The following is an 18,833-nucleotide window of genomic DNA, read 5'->3' as shown; positions in this document are numbered from 1 at the left end:
TTCATCTGCCTTGCGCCGCTCCAGATGATCGAACGCCTTAAGAATACCAAGCGTTCCAGAGGCACGTCGGCCGAGGTTTGGGACGACGTGGTCCAGGGCCTCTGGACGAAGCTCAGTGCGTTGATCCTCGCATTCGGTACCAGTACTTCCTCTCAGGACTGAGTAACAAGGAGTGGAAGGCTGCCCTGAGTATGTCGCTGATCAGTACCATCGATCACGCGGTGTCGGTGCTGCTCTACAAGAACATCCACTTGCCCGTCGAAGCCGACGCTGATTTCGCCGACGAGCCCAAGGCCTCGGCGAAGCCTGAGAACCCCAAGACGAAGCAACTACTGCAGCTTATCCAGCAGAAACAGATCCTCATGCTACAGCAGCAGCAGGAGCTGGCCCAGGTCTCCCGCTCTCCCCGGCGTTCCGGGTACGCCGCTGCCACCTACGACGACCAGGCTGCCTCGAGCGCGATGCTTAACACTGCCAACTCGCTGACCCCTGCTCCTCAGGTTCCGGTCCGAGGCATACGCCAGGGGCCGGCCATGTACACGCAGGACGGGCGTATTGTGTGCGGGCGCTGTCACTTGTTGGGCTGCAGAAGGATCAACGGTCGCCGTTTGAACGCGACGTGCCCGTACTGCAACTAGCGCGGACACATCGGCGTTGAGTGTGAGGCTCCCCAATCGAAGCGAGGGAACGGTGGGGGCATGAGTCCCAGCCGCCGCTCCATCGGACCCCGGGAATGCTGGGCCTGCAGGAGCACCGAGCACATCGCGGCGCAGTGTCCCCTAATGAAGACGATCCAACAAGTCATGGCGCAAGGAGCCAAGGCGAGCGCATCTGCTCCTGATGGCACTTCGACGCATCAATAAAGAGGGCACGAAGGAGGAGAGGGGAGCGTCGCTCCTTCCTCTCGCCTGAGGAACGACACCGGGAGGTACGCCACTACGGCCGTTGTGATTTCGGTCGTAGCCGACCGAGGCGTACCGGGAGGTGAGCGCGTACTGGAAGTCGCGCCCGCCAAGGACGAAGAAGAAGATTTGTATGTGCATGTGGACGAGAAGAAGACCGAAGACGATGAAGAAAACCCCAACGAGACGCATGGGTCGGAGCCCCTCGCGGAGGTGGCCTCGACGGCGATGTACGGAGCGAGCGAAGAAGTCCTCGCCTCCAACCCTGGATACGAAGACGAAGATTGCGCCAAGAACCTCGACGACGACGCGTGCCTGGGGCTTGCTTGCCACTGCCGCGACGCGCCGCCGTCCAAGGTCGAGTACGTTAACTTCGAAATATATGGAACTGAGAACCCCTTACCCAACGAGAACGGTGAGCAAGGGTGCTCCCCCGCGGAACCCGACGAGAACGGAGAGCGAGAGAGCCTCCGAGTGCAACTTGGCGTTCCTGAGAACGCGTCGACGCATGACCATTCTGTTATCGATGCCGCTCCCCATGAGATTGGAGGGCCTGGAACGACTACTGACCTGGGTGTAATCGCCCTAAAGGAGGGCTTGTTAGATGAAACTACGAAGGACAATAATGTCCCGGACCCGCCGGTCGAACAGAACTCCGACAAGGGTGAAGGCGTGGCCTCTCCGCCACTCCATGCGAGAGTGTTCACCGCTGAAGAGCTGGATGCTCTGGAACGAGGCATTCCCATCGTGGCCTCGGAAGAGAAGGAAGAGTACGACAAGGAGATCGAGGAACGGCTGCACCCGCTAGACGAGATCGAATTAAAGAAGAAGAGGGCTATGAACGCCGCCCGAACTAAGGAACCAACCCTTGCAGAGCTGAGCGAGGAGCTCGGCCTACCGGTGGAGACGTTACAGCGGACGCGCGAGTCGTCGCCGGGCGCCGTGTCGTCCCCGGAGTACTGGACGGAGTGGTTCAAAAAGACACTCGCCGCGTCCGAGGCCGCCAAGCACGCTAACCGCGACTTTAGCAGCGAGCCGTCCGCCCCGAACGGAACGCAGGTGACCAGCTCGGTTACCCGAACGGATTCCCGAGAACCGGAGAAGGCGGAAGCCGCCGACGTCGTGGGCGACGGAAGTGAGGCGGAATAAACCCCAGCCGGCTGCCGCGGTTGACGGGAGCGGTGGTCGAACAGAACATTGGCGTGACCTTCGGTGAGCCCGTTCCCGAAGGGGAACCCGCGACAGATCCACCTACGGCGTTGCCGCCGAGACTTCGCTCGCTAGTACGGTCGCTGGCGTACTCGTTGATCGCGGACGAAGACAAGGACGAGGGCGAGTCGCCGGCGCCGGGGGCGGACCCGGAGGCCAAGGTCCGTGCCTTGGTGGTCGCTGCCGCCGGAGTGCTGGACGACCGAGTCATGGACACCTTCGTGAGGCGCGTATTGGAGCTGCGCAACGAGGAGGCCGCCGAGATCAGGAGCAAGAGGCTGACTAGGCGGGATCGCCGTACCATCCGGCTTGATGGTGACGGTGGGGTTCCCGACCGCCGGACTCAAGTCCGACATGTACACTTCCCTCCGGTGTGAGTTGAAGGAGCGCGGGCTGGGAGTCGCGGAATGGCCGGAGGCCCTCGGGGCGAGTCTCTCCTACTCGGTGAACGAGGACGACATCTCGCACTACGTGTCCGTGGTGACGGACTTCCCCGGGCGCAAACCAGGACTCGTCGAAGTGGACACCGTCGCCGAAGACGATGAAGACCCCGAAGCTTCCGAGGACGCTCGTGGCCCGGTGCCGGACGGCAAGCGAGTGATCTGCTCGGTGGGCGGGGTGGAGGCCGTCTCCGCCGGGTACATCGAGAACTTGCCCGCCGACTTGTTGATCGACTCGGGCGCAGTGGCTAGGTTGGTGGACTCGCGTGTGCTGGCAAGGCTCGGCCTCTCGAAGGCGTCGCTCCGCCCGTACCACGGGGGTCTCAACGGTGTTTCGGGGAACAAGCTCCGCATCATAGGCGAGATCGACTTGCCGCTCCGACTGGGATCGTTGGAGAACTTGCGCGGGTTCGTGGTCATCGACCGGTTGCATGTCGACGCAATTCTGGGCACGGACACTCTGAAGGCGTTCCGCGCCGTCATCGACCTAGACGAAAACATAATGACTTTGAAGGAGTCCGGCGAGACGTTCCCGCCGGGCTCTCCCAGAGTCGAAGAGGTGTATGTGTCGCGGATTGCCTCGTCAGTACGACTGTGCCCGGGTGGTCAGGCCCTGGTGGTGTCGGACCTCGCCGGAGAGGCGCCGGAAGGAGCGAACGTGCTGATCGAAGGCGTACCGGGGCTAGACTCGAAGGCGAAGGTCGCCAGGACGCTCTGCTCGGTCAACGGTGGCAAGACGCTCGTGGGGATCTGCAACGCTACCTCCGAGGAGCTCGTGATCAGGAAAGGGACGACCCTGGCAGCCGCCACAGTGGTCCCTAAGTCGGCCTTCGATGACCTAAAGCTCAAGAAGGATGATTCGAGCCCCGCTGTGAGTGCCGACAAGCCGTCTCGAGACGCCAAGACCGAGTGGATTGACTCCGTGATCGCGTCCGCGACAGCGCCCGCACCCACGTCCGAGCCGATGCCTGGACTGCAGGAGGCTTACGAGGCCGGCTTCGCCGACTCGAAGTTGGACAGCGAGCAGCAGGAGCTGATGCGCGGCCTGCTGGACACGTTCCGCGATATGTTCGTGGAGTCCTCCATGAGACCGGGACGTACCAACTTACTGGAATTCTCGATCGATACGGGTACGCACCCGGCGTTCAAGTCCAGGCCGTACCGCGTCTCGAACGCTGAAGGAGACGTCATGGAAGCCGAGATTCAACAATACCTGGAACTCAACCTGATACGGCCGTCGACCAGCCCGTGGGCCAGTCCCGTGTTGATGATTCGCAAACATGACGACGGGATTCGTTTCTGTATTGATTACAGGCGACTGAACGCTCTTACTGTGGAAGACTGCTACCCGATGCCCCTTATTGATGACATTCTGGACGTACTGAAGGGGGCGAAGCTTGTCTCTACTATGGTATTGCTTCTGGTTACTGGAACGTACACAGGCCACCGACAGCGTCGAGAAGACCGCGTTCACCTGCAAGTACGGTCTATTCGAGTGGTTGGTAATGCCGTTCCGCCCTTTGAACGCCTCATGGAGAATGTGTTGGTCGACCTGAAGTGGCGCACCTGCCTCGTATACCTCGACGACTGCGTGGTCTTCAGCTCGGACTTCCCTACCCACCTGGTACGGCTGAAACAGGCCCTGGAACGCTTCCGCGCTGCCGGATTTAAGTTGAAGCTGAAGAAGTGTCGATGGGGCCGCGACCAGGTGGCGTTCCTCGGCCACATCGTGCCTCCCTCGGGCATCTTGCCAAACCCGGAGAAAGTCAAGGCCGTCATGGACGTGGCCCGGCCCTACGACCTACATACAGTCCGAGCGTTCCTCGGCCTGACCAGCTATTTCCGCCGGTACATTCCCGGGTACGCTGCAATCTCGGCCCCGATGGAACGACTGAAGGTGAAGTGGGCCGAGTTCGTCTGGACTGAAGATTGCGAAGCCGCCTTCCTGCAGCTGAAGCGGAAGCTCGTCGAACCTCCAATCCTCGTCTACCCGGACTTTTCGAAGCGTTTCAAACTTTACGTGGACTCCTCGCGAATCGTGGTCGGAGCCTGCCTCATGCAAACCTTAGATGGCCGGGAACGCGCGGTGGCGTACGCCAGCAAGCTGCTGGTCGGCTCTGAGCGCAATTGGATCAATAAGATGGACGGCACGTCCGAGATGGAGTGTTGGGGCATCATCTGGGCCACCCGCAAGTTTCGCTGCTACCTAGATCGCAACGAGTTTGATCTCTACACGGACCATAATGCTCTGACGTGGGTCTTCGACGAGAACAACCGTACCAGCAACGCCAAGCTGTCGCGCTGGGCCATGGAGCCTCGCAGCTCAGGTTTAAGGCGTACCATAAACCCGGTACGTCGATGGGCCACGTTGACGGGCTCTCGCGACTGCATGCGGCGACAATTTGCGCCCTCTCGTTGAACGACCTGCTCAATCCCGGCTCCGATGGTGGTTCCGTCGAGGTCGGGGAGAGCGCCCTGCCGGACCATGAACGACATCCGACGACGGACGCGGCCGCCGAAGAGAACCCCTCGGTTGAGACCACTCGCCCCAACCGAGACGTTCCTAGCGAAGTCGGGGAGCGCCCCTCGCAGCGCAAGACGCACGGCCCGAAGAAATCTCCCGCCGACGGAGGTGCCCTGGAGGAAGCACTGCTTGCCGCACGAGATGCTCTTGCCGAAGTCGGAGATCCCCCTGACTTGTCTGCTGCCCCGAAGGAGCGGAACCCCAGCGTGACCACGGACAAGAACGACGACTCGCCCGCACCCTCCGCGAATCCCGAGACGGACCCCGAGGACGCCGCCGACGGCGCCCCAGTTGTCGATGACTTGCCCGAGAACGACGATGCTGCCCCCGCCGTCCCCGACGAAGGCACGCCCGAGGAAGAGCGAAATGCGACGTCCCCTGTGGATGTGTTCGGCTTGGACCGGGAACGGTTCATCGACGAGCAACGACGGACGCCGTGGATCACGGGGCTTTGGCGTTGGACGCGCAGCTGCGTGTGAAAGTGCTGCAGATGGCGCCACACTATGTGGTGCGGAACGGCATACTTCTTCGACGAGTCCATCTGGAGGCAAGGGGCGGCCACACTCGCTCCATCAGCGTGCCGGTGATTCCACTGCCGTTCATCGAGACCGTCCTTCATTATTGTCACTTGGATATCTTCGCTGCTCACGTGGGGCAAATCAAGACGACCGACAAGGTTCGTCGCCACGCCTACTGGCATGGGTGGAGGCGAGACGTGGCCGAGTACGTGCGGTCGTGCACGGTATGCGGCAGTGGTAAAGGATACCGTCCGTAGAGGAACGGCTTGATGCAGCGGATGGCTGTCCAAGACCTCTCTGGGCCCTTCTCTCTTCTCGTGGTGGGCGCCATCGGTCCCCTGGTTACTACTCCTCGTGGCAATAAGTACATTCTCGTTTTTGCCGACTACTTCACGCGCTGGGTCGAGGCGTTTGCAGTGGAGGCGTTGGACACTCTTCCGTTTGTCAAGGTGATGGTGGACGAAGTGCTTTGTCGACATGGGGTACCGGAACGACTATTGAGCAACCGTGGATCAAACTTTATTTCGGAGTTAGCTAAGTCCTTCTACGAGACTCTCGGCATCAAGAAGTTGTTTGGCGCTGCGTACCACCCCCATACGCAGGGGCTGGTCGAAAGGTTCAATGGCACTCTCATCGGAATGCTACGGATGTTTGTGAGGGAAGCTCAAAGCGATTGGGATCTCTATTTACCTAGGGTTCTATTTGCCTACCGTACCTCCTACCACGAAGTCCTCGGCGACTCTCCGTTTTTCAGCCTGTACGGCCGTGGCCCCGTGCTTCCCCTCGATTTGGCGTTCCTGAGCACGAAGAACGAATGGAAAAGTAACGAACTGGCCGATGACGAGGAACGCTACGGGGACAACGGACGCATGCTGCGCAAGTGGTGGGTGGCCGCCTACGCCACGTTCTACGCCTACCTACCGGAGCTGAGCGTGAACACGGCACACTCCGTGGCGAAGTACGCCTCCGTGTCCAAGGACGCCGCCATGCCGAGTCGACGACGCGCAGGCGAAGTGCTTCACGTGGCTTTCCTGATCTGCAAAGTGCTGCTCGCGCTGGCGTTCTTCGTGCCCATGTGCACCTACGATCTACTGGAGTACGTGTCGTTGGGAGTGCCAGGCGAGGCCTTCGTCCTCATCACAGCTAACCTGCTGAACTCCTACTTCGCGTAGACGCCGCTTGGCCCCGCGCTGACAGTGCTCACGGTGGCCGTGGGCATCACGACGCACCTCTGGCGCGGCTGCGACGCCAAGGCGCAGCTGGAGCCGTATTCGCCCGTTGCCATCGTCCTCGGTGGACTGCAAGATCTACGCAAGCACGCTGCCGAGCGCGAGCAGTTTGATGCTGAGAGTTTGCGTCGCCTGCAGGGCGACGACGTGGCTGCTGAGGACTCGTTCGAAGACCCTCTCGTGGAACCAGCAGTGCACGTGGACATGGAAGCCCGCGCTCCCCACCGGCCGCCATTTCGGCCACTACGAGCTGCTGAGGATCGCTCCGCTGCTCTGCGTCAGGAACTCGCCCGCCACCCGGACGCTCGTCGAGGACTTCGAACTTCTAGTCGGGGAGTATGTCCCGTACCCGGGTATCTGGAGCACGTACCAGGGGTCCGACGGACTTGTGTCGCGGTGGACCGGTCGCTGCTGGGTATCGCGCTTAGCGTACCTTAAAGCGGCTACCAACAGCGCATGGGGAAGATGCGTTGAAGGTCCACGTGCGAGGTACCTGGACGAGCGCCGTGTCTGCGGTCAACGGAAGCCGAGAAGACCACCCAGGACGGGTGTGGACAATGGTGTGTATAGCGAAGAAGAGGGGTTGTCACGTCCGAGGATGGAGGACACGGCAAGAGATACCCCGTGCTGTCCAGGAGGGGTGTCACCCTCACGAAGACCAAGCTACCCTGTCAGTTTCATAGTTAGCTCTCACTCGTGAATCTACCCTGTTCAAGAACAAGCAAAACTTTCATTCATTCTACATCCCTACTCTTTCGACTACTTCTACTGCTTCGACTCCTCGCACTCCTCCTAAATCCTTTCAGCCGCGGCGTACTTTAACGACCCCGAATAGGGTGGGATACGACACAATACAGTGAGCTGTCGTAGCTAACCGCGTAAAACGGGTAGAGAGTTCGGTTAGTGATGAGTTTCAGTGCTTGGTTTAGTGGTCAAACGCGAAGTGGAATGTGAGAGAACAACCATGATAGCGAAGCGGTGAAGTCGTACTCTGTCCATCAAAAGATGCAACATGACTGATGTTTAGCGCTACGACCACGCACCCACCCCGGTAATGTATTTTCTACCGTTCGGTTAACGCGAAATTTCGACTTAGGTCGCTCGAATGTAGCTATTTGGGGTGCTCCACACAACTTGCCGCCACAGGTAACATTCACCTCAAATATCATCTTGGTCGGGGTATGTATCTTCTTTCACTCCATTGGTCAGGTGTGAGCTACCTCAAATATCATCTTAGTCGGGGTATGCATCTTCTTTCACTCCACTGGTCACCAGGGATTCCAAACTCTGAGATAAATTTCAGAGAATTCGGAAGTAGGTTGATTAGTATATTTGTCTACGACCGATTCTCTGCCCGCATCCCATCGTTGAGGTACCGTCGATGAGTCTGTAGATTTGTCTCGGTAGCTTACTTGACCTGCACTGAGTAGGACGACACGACCATCGTGGCGTTCTGGCCCTGGAACGGCTCCGTGCCGGCCTCCACCTTCCTCAGAAACTGAGTCGTCGGCAAGTTGTTGTCGGTGGGATGCTGGTCGAAGAAGAACTTGAGGTCCGCCGTGAAGCTCGTGGCCTGCTGCTTGGCGACGTACGTGAAGACCTTGACCTTCCTTCCTGTTCCAGTCCTGGTACAGGTTAAACTCGACACCACCGGCAGTGAAGGTCTTGATGGGCTGGCCACTGGACGTCAAAGGCCAAGCGTCGCCCAGAGCGGCCAACCACACCATCAGCTCGTATTCGATATCACCGCTCTCGGTCGAGCTCGTGAACATGTCGTACGCCACATTGGCGATGATCTTGCCGTCGTACGTGTAATTGTAGGCGGTGCTCGTGGGGATTGAAGAGATCGCCGATACCTGCGTGGGCGTACTTGAGCGCGGCGTTGGCGAACGACTTGACCTGCCACGAGTCTCCGGTCCAGTTGAAGCTCGTCTGCTACGACACAGACGAGCTGGTGCTGCCGGTCACCTACGTGCACTGGCCGCCCTTGGGGTCGTTTTCCTCGGCCCACAGGTTGTTGTACACGGTGTAGTCTCCGACCACCTTGTTGTCGTCGCGACCGCAGAACTGCTGAGCACTGGCGGACGAGGCCAAAGCGGCGACGGCGACGGTGGCGGGGAGCAGGAACTTCATGGTCTGGAGAGCAAAGGCCGATCGATGTTGCTGGCGGAGGGCGAATTGGAGAATGAGTGTCTCGAGCGAGTAGGGACGATCTATAACGTTACGCTGACGCGGCTGCCAATTTCTCCGAGGCATTGCACCCATCTCGAGCACACTGCCTCCGTACATTTGCAGGCGTTCGAGCTCTATGACTTTCTGGCATGGACTGTAAACAATGTAAGCAACTGCACTCTGACCCTGCTGCCAGCAGTGCTGGTGTCGCAGACAAAGTGAGCTGCTGGCGGAGACGTGTCTGCTCTCAGTTGTCCGTGTGCCTTCAGCCTCGGTGCAACATGGAAGCTAACGCATACATGTAACGTGGATTGAGCATGAATCATATTTGTGGCTTTTGACGACAAAGGAGCGAGTTATCACGACGATTGACTCGCTGGATGGGAAGGAAACCTACAACTCCTCGATGAAAAGTTGGCGACGTGTAGGTGTACTGCAAGTCATACTGTAGTGAAGTTATGAATCGCGGATCTATCCATGATCTGTATTTTTTTTCAGAGTTAGGCTCGGGGCGGCGCTACAGTATGAAGGCACGCTCTGCTCCGTCGCCGGATGATATCAAACAACCACGTCCTGAATGCATGCAAAACCGAGCGAGCTAGACGTATTTCAAGTGGAGGCGACACGGTACTAGGCCGCGTGCCTCCCTAGCCTCTAGCGACCACTTACCCGAAGATGGAGTGGTTGGGCGTCTCGACGTACACCCAAATACACAGGATGACGAGCACGAAGGCGAGCGAGAAGCTGCCCACGATGTTGCCCTGGTCCGTCATACTCTTGTGGCTCCAGCCGAAGTACGTCTGCACGCTCATACGCACCATGGGGCCCAGCTGACTTGCGAGGAACCCGCCCAGGAACAGCGACGCGAAGTACAGCGGCGTGCCGTGCGTCGTGGCCGCGTTGTTGTAGCCCGCGAAGTAGCGCACGGTGTCCCACATCATACCGAAGACCATGGCCATGAACACGAGCAGGTTCGGCAGCTCCATGATGCTGTTGCCGCCCAGCGCGCCCGTGTTGGCCCACGCAGCCTCCTTGCCCGTGATTTTCCAGTAGATCGTCTCGAACACTGCCATCACGTGCACGAAGGCGTACGAGAACCACGTCTGCTGACTACGCAGCACGTCATCGTTGTCCACCGTACGGTTCGACAGAGCCGACAGGATACTCTGCGCCACAATCTTGGGCACCAGGGCCATGAGCAGACGCAGACCAGACGTGTAGATCGGAGCCTGGCCCGTGTACAGGAAGTAGCCCGTGATGTAGAAGAAGAAGATGGCCGGGAACGAGCCGATGGGGTATACCGTCAGGTTCATGAAGAACACCCAGCGCATGAACTTGTTGATCTTGCGCTTGGGCGGCAGCTCCACCTGCGGCGGGGTCCACTCCGGGTCCACGAGGCTCTTCTTGTTGCGCAGGAAGATCTGGAAGTTACCCTTGGCCCAACGCTTACGCTGCGCCAGAGCAGCAGCTACGGACTCGGGCACGGCGCCCTCGGCCAGACGAATACGGTCAGCCTCCTCACCTTCCAGGTCCTTACGGAAGTAGTAGCCCTTCCATCCCTTGTCCACCATCATCTTGCCCGTGTAGGCGTCCTCAGTCAGCGAGCCGTACTGAATACCGCACACCGAGTCCAGAGCCTCACGACGGAAGATAGCGTTGGTACCAGCGAACGAGGCACAGTCGTAGCCGTCCATACCCGTCTGCGCCGAATCGAAGAATGTTGAGTTACGGTGACCGCACGGGTCGCCAAGACGCAGCTGCAGGCAGTCCTCGAAGTACTGTGGCGTCTGCACGTAGCCGACCTGGTTCACCGACACGTGGTCCGAGTAGTCGTCCGCCGACACGCCGACGAACTGGTTGCTGCCACGCTGGCTCACGGCGCGGTTGCACTTGTTGCACAGCCCCTTCTTCTGGTTGATCTTGCTGCCGCAGCTGGCGCACATCATGCGCTCCGACATGGTGTTCTGCGTCTGGCGGCGGTGGACGCTCGACTTGACGTGGCCCGACGCGTTGTAGCAGTCCTTGGAGCAGTACATGATCTGCGCCTCCGGCACGCCGGCGGCCTGGCACAGCGCGCAGCAGATCTTGCCGATGTCGCCACAGCCAGGCGCGCAGCAGCGCGTGATCTTGGAGTTTTGCGGCACGTCGAAGAAGAAGGGAAGCGTGGCCTGGATGAACATCTCGTGGGGCTTCATGTCGTTGTCCAGAATGATGGCGTAGCGGCCGCACGCGCCCTCGTTGTAGAGCACGTTGTTGATGTTGCCGGCCTTGGAGTGGTGCACAGGCGGCTTGATGCGGCCCACGAACGTGAGCTTGGGCAGGCCGTGGTAGTGGTAGTCGTCACGCACAGAGCCGACAGCGCAGTCAACGCGGTTCACGATGCGCGGGTTGGATGACGTCGGCATCTTGACGGTCGTGTGCTCCTTGCGCCACTCGTCCACCTCGAGCTCGTACGACTCGCACACGCGGTCGTACATGAACTGCGCGACCTCGTGGCGCACGTCGCCCGCGTCCTCGATGACGCCGTAGTTCACGCTGACCTTGGGCACCGTGGCGCCGGGCTCCCACTTGGACTTGCAGTAGCCGTCGTCGCAGATCCAGACGTGGAAGAGGTGCGGCGGGTAGTCCAGGTTCATGATCTTCTCCAGCGTCGCGATCGTGTCCTCGGCCGGCTCGGCGTAGTGACACAGTAGAATGTCCACCGTCGGCCACTACAGTCAGCAGCAGCAACAACGACAACAAACAACACACAATAATCATCAGTACAGATCCATAACAACAAAGGTAGTAGTAGGTTCGTCCTACCTTCTCCGGGGGGAAGTGCGGCTCGAAATCGCGCAGGTAGCGCGCGCCACGACGCACGGGCTTCCACATGCCGAGGTAGTAGAGGAACCCGAGCGAGATGCTGATGAACTCGGCCAGGTAGAAGAGGAAGTACGAGACCCAGTCGCCGATGTGGGGCTCCTTGAAGCACTGCACAGTCTCGATACCCGCTGACCAGTGATACCACTGCGGGGGGTCCCACACGCCGTTGAAGGGCTTGTCGCCGCACTGCAGCGTGTCGGCATAGACCAGCTGGATCTCGTCGCACGTGTCCGTCTTGTACTTGACGTCGCAGGGCTCGATGCCCAGCGGGAACCAAAGCACGATGCCCGCCAGCTCGATGAGCGCCGTGATGACGAAGATGCCGTACCAGAAGCGATAGCTGAAGCGGCCCTTCATCTCGTACACGCGCACGTTGGGCAGGTCGCGCTTGACGACGTTGCCGGAACCGGCCGACATGACGGTGAATTCGAGCGCGTCGAACCACATGGTGAAGTCCTGGTCCGTCTCGGGGCACACGAGCCACGCGCGGTGGCGCGTGTGGATGACGATGCCGCGCGCGGGCAGGTCGAGGCGCTCGCTCTGCTCGAGCTTGAAGGCGTCGCGCAGGTCCACGGCGCCCACGACGAGCTCGCCGTTGCGCGAGTTGAAGTACTTGCGGCAGTCGACGTCCGTGTGGAAGTAGTACATCTTGGCGCCCTCGAGCGCGAAGTAGCGCTTGCGCCAGCTCTTGGCCACGGGGCCCTTAAACTTGCGGCTGCCCTGCTTGTGCATCCATCCGTGCACCGTGATCTTGCCCAGGTCCTCGTGCTCCTTGGCCTTGGTCAGCTCGCTGATGGCCGTCTGCGTGTCCATGGTCTGCTGGCTCAGCAGCTTCTTGGCGGGCGCGGCCTGCGTCGAGAGCTGCTCCGACGCGTACGTGTACTCGCTGGCCAGCGGCGTCTGCTGCGTGTAGGACGCGTCTTCGGGCAGCGCGCCGAGGCCGGGAGGTTGCCGATTGGCCATGAGGGGCGAAGGTTCCTCGAGACTTTCTTTGTGTCTCTGAGCGGAGGGGGGGAGCGCGCAGCAAATCCAGTCAGCTGCGGCTGGATGCTGTGACGGCGGCAGGAAGAGGCCCGATGGGATCGAGGAAGACCTGGGAGCCCAATTGACTGACCGACTGACGGACTGACTGCTAGACGCACGCAACGACAGAGAGGAACTGGCAGCGAGCGGTGCTGCGGCGCGGAGTGCCCAGCTGGGGCGTTGTATGGGGCCCGCGAGCGGACGACGTGACGGTACGCCATCGTGCAGAGCCCGGGCGACGATTATTTTTCTCTTTGGACCGTAGCCATGTTCGTAATCGGAGGGCTATACGGTTTGGCGGGTCGTTCACTTTGGATATCGAAAAATCAGAGCTGCGTTTATCTAGGTTATTAATTGTTGATGGGGACGGCGCGAGGGACAAGGGGAAGGGAAATCGTGACGTTTTCACGACCGAACGAAATTCCTGGGCTCCGCGAGCTGAACCAAGGTGGAGCCGCCGCATGCCTCGCCCTGCATTGCTGCGCTGGGGGCGAACAACTGTAGCTGTAGGGAGCCACGCGCAGTGGCTGCTGCGTGTAGGCGGACGGCGAAACAGGGGCTCTGAGGGAAGGCGGTGCGCGACGGTCTGTCCTCGTTGAAGCAAGAGCTTGCCCGGTGCTTGCACAAGTGAGTGCTTGGCTGCGGGTTGGCAGGATTCGAGCGCCACTTTCCAGAGCGCATCAGCGCTGCCACTTGACGGATCGGACGGCGCCCGTCGCATTTCGCCTCGCGCTAGTCGGACGAGGTGATCACTTCGCGCCGGGGCCATACATACCCACTCGCGCTGACCAAGGAGCAGCGTGTAGTGGCGTCTTACGCCTCGGTTCCATTGCTGGAGAGATGACGATTTGATGTTGGAGGAGGAGGCAGCAAATACCGTGACGTCAGATGACAATGCCGCCTTCATGGATGTGAAAACCATGCAGTGAGTGACCTGCACGAGCCGTTCAAGAGCATAACGACAGCTCGTTGCGACTCGTGACGAGTCAAGTCACGACCAGAGGTTAGATAATCGACCAAATCATGGTATTATTATTACTGGCCCTACTGGAGGTCTGATATAAATATCGGTTATACAATACTTTCGTATAGAAAACAAGTATCAGTTAATACAGATTGTATTATTGTGCTTTGCACGAACTTTGCTTTAACTCTAAGTTAAAGCTAAGCTAATCAACCGCCAGTACCAAGCACAACACAGAGCAAGAATGGAGCGGTTGCCACTGCAAGAATAAATCGGTTGTCGCTGCAAGAAAACAAACTGATAAGGTCCCCGATAGAATGGCGCCAACTCCTTGCATAATAGTAGGCACCGCTTCGGCGGGGGCGTTTTCTTTCGCTCCCTTCGTCGGGGCCTTGCGCGTTAAACCAAGCTCGAATTTCAGAGCACAACATAAGAAATGTTTGGTAGTGCAGGAAACGCTGGCTTTAAAGCTGCTTGCAGCTCCTCGATATAAAAACAGGGATGTTCATCAATATTGTAGATGGTGGGTGTGCCGAGGTACGAATCGGGACGGAGCCTTTCTACGCGGTGGTAGGCAGTGTGGAATGGCTCGTTGGATGCGTCTCGACATGGCGATACGATTGGCACCTTCATTTGGCGCCAACGAGCCCTTTTTGCCGTAGCTACGGTCGGCGGGAGCCTGGTGGTGGGTGTCTAGTGGGTGTGCCGAGGTGCGAATCGGGACGGAGCCTTTCTACGCGATAGATCGCCAACGCATGTCAATCATCGACTAGAAAGCAATCCGGCAAAGCGAGCGAGTTAGAATTAGAATGTCAGGGCCGTTGAATTGTCGGATTTACTCCAGCCATTCAACGAAAGTGAGCATAACTCAACGTTAACTCGTCGTCTTAGCAGCTATTCTATCTTAAATCGACGAGTTAGCCTCCTAACTCAATGATGGGCTAATCACCGTGATTTGCTAAAACAGCGAACTACGTCGTTGTTTAGACAGAAAGCATGCAAGGCACAATAATACTTTGGGTAATACTTTATGCTAGTACAAATTTATGTGGCCCACATTAGCTCGGCTTCGCCGGTGGCGAGTCTATAAGAACAGTTCAACGCTGAAGCGTTCCTATCACCTTGACGATCCGAATTGCATTGAAGACCTTCTTCATACCGGAAAAGTCGTATTGATAGAGCACCCCGAAAGATAGAGCACCTAGCACATTGTCTTAGTAAATAGTTCAAGGCCATATTATGCACAGACGAGGTCACGACAGGACGCAATGTAGGGAAAATGCACATCGTATTAAAACACGGTGCGGTGCTTACACAGTGCTTACACAGTTACCTCTTCTACAATGTCCGTGTAGTCTACATGGTTGCTGCGCTTGGGGGCAGGCGCGCTGGCAGCATTATTTGGAGGCCCATACGGCAGGAAAGGGCCTGCCTTTAGAAACGAGTTTTGAACTGTCGTGGCGGAAACACAACGAAGCCCCTCCATTGCACGCTCGAAAATCTGATGCCGACGAAACGCAGGCGTTACAGTCTTCAGTCGTCCGACGGAACGCGAGCTATTGAGACGACGAATGTGCTGCTTGACAGGGCCCATAACGCCTACGTCGAGAGGCTGCGCAACACCGGTGCAGCCCCCAGGTACGTATAGCACCGAAGTGCCCGTACACGCCAAAGCGTCGGCAATTTCCTCTTTCTTGTGTACCGATAAGCTATCGAGTATGAGGACTGATGGCTCTACAACGATATAATTCCAGCACTTCTCAATCCATTCCAACATCACTCTCTCATCAAACCAGGCGCTCTCTTGCACCGAAAATGTAGCCACGACTTCTAAGCAAAACTTATTCAGCTCCATCTCGACGTTTCCACCGGGGGCACCATTGTAATCAAAGTGTGGCGGACAAATTCTTCCGTCTGCCGAAACGGTAAGCGCCATGGTACATCGGTAACCTTCACTCACGTTTGTGGTTGAGCGCACAGTTGGGGCACCGACAATTCCACTGTTGGCCTCGTACCCATGTCCCAGTACACAGACGTTTGGTCCATATTGAACAGTGCAGGTACAACCGTGAGGCTAGTATTAGGGTCAAAGATACAATGCTGCGTCGCTACCTCAGTCACTTCCTCGACAAATGGCAGCCGCAGAGCTTTCAGTTCTTCTAGAGTCTTGCTGCCTGAGTGGCAGATGCGTCGAATGGTGAGGTGGTGCCGGCGCAGGAAGCGCTGGCGCCAGGACTTCTTGGCGTCCGGGCTTTTGGGCCCCATCACCTCCGGCATGAGCTCTGTAGCCATGTCGATGATAAAATCTACCATTACGATGTGCTCAGCCGCCGCTCATCCTTGACAAACACGCACAATGTGTCCTCGATCGGAGCCGTGTCTGGCTTGCGGCCGCTGCCTCTGAGCGTGAGGCGGGAATCACGGGAGGGAACAGGAGGGAGGTAGGGGCTGGCTCGAGGCTGACGCTGGGACTCTTGGGTCAGGCGGGAGTACTTGCGCTCCCAGTTCTGCAGCGAAGGGCGGGGGAAGCCACTTGACTCGACAAACGCTCTGCGGCTCGTGCCGCTAGCGCGTCCAGCACGCCAGTCTTCAACGGCGCGCGCTTTGAAGCGGTTGGTGTAGTGGGTAGGGATGCGGTCGCGGGGCATGCTGCTACTGGTTTGGAAGTCGGGCTTCTGCTGCTGCTGGAGGTTTGCGTTGTGTGCTTGCCGTCTCGGAGAAGCCGAACCGTTCACGGCGCACGTCGATCAGTCATTTTCTACCGTGTTTTATAAAATGATGTAAATGCTACCGTGTCTTATAGCAATTTTCGCCTTGTCGCAGTACTATCACCATTATCGGAATGATAGAGCACAGCGCAACCCGCAATAGAAAATTGGGGCTCTATCAATACGACTTTTCTGGTAGTATTCATACGACGGTCCTTATGTTGCAGAGGCAGCCAAGACAAGCGTAGCGCGACCTGAAGATGTGGCTATGTAGTTGGTAGTCCCGCGGCACTGGTCTTAATTAACATAGGCAGGGAATATTTTTGGGGGCTTCCCTTTGCATTTAGATAGAAATTTCTGTTAAGGTCGTGGTAGACGTTGGCACGGGCCCTCGCGCGGGTCCCGCGGTCCGACGGGTATCGAATAGCACCGCGGAGGACGTATAGAGAGTGGAAGTGCGCGAGCATGCACTGAAATAGCGCCGGCGCGGGTTCGGAGGGGCTTCTGGAAGTATAACCGTAAAATATTACTGGTATTACCAATTCCGAGGAGTAATAAGTATTAATACAATCTGTATTAATGAAACTGTTTCCTATTACCGAGTCCACAGAATATAGAAGGCCGCCGCACCGGATCCTTCAACATAGATGGCTACATGCAACTAGTCACAGCCAACTGTAGCATGGAGCTGGGTCTGCACCTCCACAGCCTCTCGGTCGACCTCGTGGCGCTCGTGGCCTCGTTCGCCTGGGACTTGGACTCGGCGTCCGCGGCGGGCCTCCTGGACGTCGTGCGGCTGCTGCTGCGCCTGCGCCGCTCCAGCCCCGTGCGCTGCAGCGTCCGAGCGCTCAACGCCGCGGCGGAGAACGGCTTCCTGGACGTCGTGCTCGAGCTGCACGCGAGCGCCGCCGCCTCGTGCTCCACGTTCGCCATGAACATGGCGGCGGCCCACGGGCACCTGGACGTGGTCAAGTTCCTGCACTTCAATCGGTCCGAGGGCTGCACGAGCTACGCCATGGACGCGGCCGCCGCCAAGGGCCACCTGGACGTGGTCGAGTTCCTGCACTCGCACCGCTCGGAGGGCTGCACCACGGCGGCCATGGACCTGGCCGCGGCCCAGGGGCATCTGCAGGTGGTGGAGTTCCTGCACCGACATCGCTCAGAAGGCGCCACGGTCGCCGCCATCGACAGAGCGGCGCAGAACGGGCACTTGAGGGTCGTGCAGTTCTGCAGAGAAGCAAGGCAGGAAGGATTCACGCAGCTCGCGATACTGTGGGCGACTGCCAATGGACACATGGATGTCGTGCGCTATCTGCAGCCGTCGCGAGGCCAGCGCAGTGCTTTGGGAGCGCTGCTCGGAGACGGACGACTGCTTGTTTGTTAGTTGAAGAATGACGTGAAGGGAGTTTTTGGTACGTTTTTGCTGTTTCATGTTAATGCAGTTCATGTTATTGTAGCTGTGCAAAGTTCTTGGCCTTCTCTATCTTTCTCTTCATCAACACATCGCAGCGAGGGCGCCAGCAACAGTCATAGCTGTGAACACCGACGCATACGGCATCGTGTGCAAGATCGAAGTTGCTGACGAAGATGTCGTGGTGTTTGCGGTAGTGGTGTCAGTGGTGTTGGTGTTCATATTCGTCTTCGTGCTGGAGCTTGAGGCGCTACTTGAGGCGGAAGACGACGCTGCAGCTGTGCCATCGACCAGGTACACTTTCTTGCTAACGTCTTTGCCCACGAAGCACTCTCCTGAGTTGACCATCGCCTTGGGAACAGGCTCGGTGATATTGCCCCACAGTCCGCGATCACAGTCAAGTCCTCGGTTTTGCAGGTACAGCGTGCCTTCTGCGTCCGTCGTGACCATGATCGTTTCCTGGACGGTTTGGTGGCACTGGCCATCGGCCAGGAGCACGACGGTGTGCCACAGGTTCTCGCACGGAGTATCCCAGTAAAACTCGACTAGCACGTAGTAGGAAGTGGCGAACGCATATTGGAGGTACGCTGCTTGGTCGAACTCGCAGAACGTGTACTCAGAGCTGAGAAGGCCCCAGCCGTTCTCTGTCGTGCAGTGGTCAGCCTTGTCATTCTCAGCGCACGTGCCTGGTGTGATCGTCGCGTACACGGCGGTGGTTCGTCCTTCGCACCCAGGGTCTTCGTTGAGCTCCGTGACAGTCACCGTGCTGCCACGAGTGGGGGCAAATCTGGCCACAGTGAGGAAAAGACCGAGACTGGATGAGAAAAACTTCATTTCTATCGAGTTGGACTTGCGCTGTCGGCGGAAA

General features: G+C 58.4%; 9 protein-coding genes across 9 annotated transcripts; 3 read left to right on the top strand and 6 right to left on the bottom strand.

Moving 5' to 3' along the window:
* Window positions 1–2,465: 2,465 nt before the first annotated feature.
* Window positions 2,466–3,293, top strand: PHYSODRAFT_520508 (hypothetical protein; the record flags this gene model as incomplete). Its single annotated transcript, XM_009535802.1, has 2 exons — window positions 2,466–2,966; window positions 3,018–3,293. Coding segments are annotated over 2 exons (777 nt in total), but the record flags the coding sequence as incomplete, so codon positions are not given.
* Window positions 3,294–6,462: 3,169 nt separating this feature from the next.
* Window positions 6,463–6,765, top strand: PHYSODRAFT_304866 (hypothetical protein; the record flags this gene model as incomplete). The annotated part of the gene is made up of 1 exon (XM_009535801.1): window positions 6,463–6,765. The coding sequence occupies one exon, from the start codon at window positions 6,463–6,465 to the stop codon at window positions 6,763–6,765; it is 303 nt and encodes a 100-aa protein (XP_009534096.1).
* Window positions 6,766–8,230: 1,465 nt separating this feature from the next.
* PHYSODRAFT_338064 (hypothetical protein) lies at window positions 8,231–8,955 on the bottom strand (the record flags this gene model as incomplete). Its single annotated transcript, XM_009535800.1, has 4 exons — window positions 8,231–8,436; window positions 8,474–8,649; window positions 8,693–8,749; window positions 8,795–8,955. The coding sequence occupies 4 exons, from the start codon at window positions 8,953–8,955 to the stop codon at window positions 8,231–8,233; spliced, it is 600 nt and encodes a 199-aa protein (XP_009534095.1).
* A 497-nt stretch (window positions 8,956–9,452) lies between these two features.
* Window positions 9,453–12,822, bottom strand: PHYSODRAFT_564007 (cellulose synthase-like protein; the record flags this gene model as incomplete). The annotated part of the gene is made up of 2 exons (XM_009535799.1): window positions 9,453–11,705; window positions 11,800–12,822. The coding sequence occupies 2 exons, from the start codon at window positions 12,820–12,822 to the stop codon at window positions 9,660–9,662; spliced, it is 3,069 nt and encodes a 1,022-aa protein (XP_009534094.1). The 3' UTR covers window positions 9,453–9,659.
* Window positions 12,823–15,413: 2,591 nt separating this feature from the next.
* PHYSODRAFT_401080 (hypothetical protein) lies at window positions 15,414–15,662 on the bottom strand (the record flags this gene model as incomplete). Its single annotated transcript, XM_009535798.1, has 1 exon — window positions 15,414–15,662. A coding segment is annotated over one exon (249 nt), but the record flags the coding sequence as incomplete, so codon positions are not given.
* Window positions 15,663–15,802: 140 nt separating this feature from the next.
* On the bottom strand, window positions 15,803–16,123 carry PHYSODRAFT_338062 (hypothetical protein; the record flags this gene model as incomplete). The annotated part of the gene is made up of 1 exon (XM_009535797.1): window positions 15,803–16,123. One exon carries the CDS (start codon window positions 16,121–16,123, stop codon window positions 15,803–15,805), a length of 321 nt encoding a protein of 106 aa, XP_009534092.1.
* Window positions 16,124–16,158: 35 nt separating this feature from the next.
* PHYSODRAFT_338061 (hypothetical protein) lies at window positions 16,159–16,494 on the bottom strand (the record flags this gene model as incomplete). The annotated part of the gene is made up of 1 exon (XM_009535796.1): window positions 16,159–16,494. One exon carries the CDS (start codon window positions 16,492–16,494, stop codon window positions 16,159–16,161), a length of 336 nt encoding a protein of 111 aa, XP_009534091.1.
* Window positions 16,495–17,236: 742 nt separating this feature from the next.
* On the top strand, window positions 17,237–17,938 carry PHYSODRAFT_520772 (hypothetical protein; the record flags this gene model as incomplete). The annotated part of the gene is made up of 1 exon (XM_009535795.1): window positions 17,237–17,938. The coding sequence occupies one exon, from the start codon at window positions 17,237–17,239 to the stop codon at window positions 17,936–17,938; it is 702 nt and encodes a 233-aa protein (XP_009534090.1).
* Window positions 17,939–18,196: 258 nt separating this feature from the next.
* Window positions 18,197–18,769, bottom strand: PHYSODRAFT_365789 (hypothetical protein; the record flags this gene model as incomplete). The annotated part of the gene is made up of 1 exon (XM_009535794.1): window positions 18,197–18,769. A coding segment is annotated over one exon (573 nt), but the record flags the coding sequence as incomplete, so codon positions are not given.
* Between the last annotated feature and the right edge of the window lie 64 nt (window positions 18,770–18,833).

This window comes from Phytophthora sojae (assembly GCF_000149755.1).
Source record: "Phytophthora sojae unplaced genomic scaffold PHYSOscaffold_8, whole genome shotgun sequence".
NCBI lineage: Eukaryota > Oomycota > Peronosporomycetes > Peronosporales > Peronosporaceae > Phytophthora > Phytophthora sojae.
Note: the sequence above shows the minus strand (reverse complement) of the source record. Positions and strands in the feature narration are given on the sequence as shown.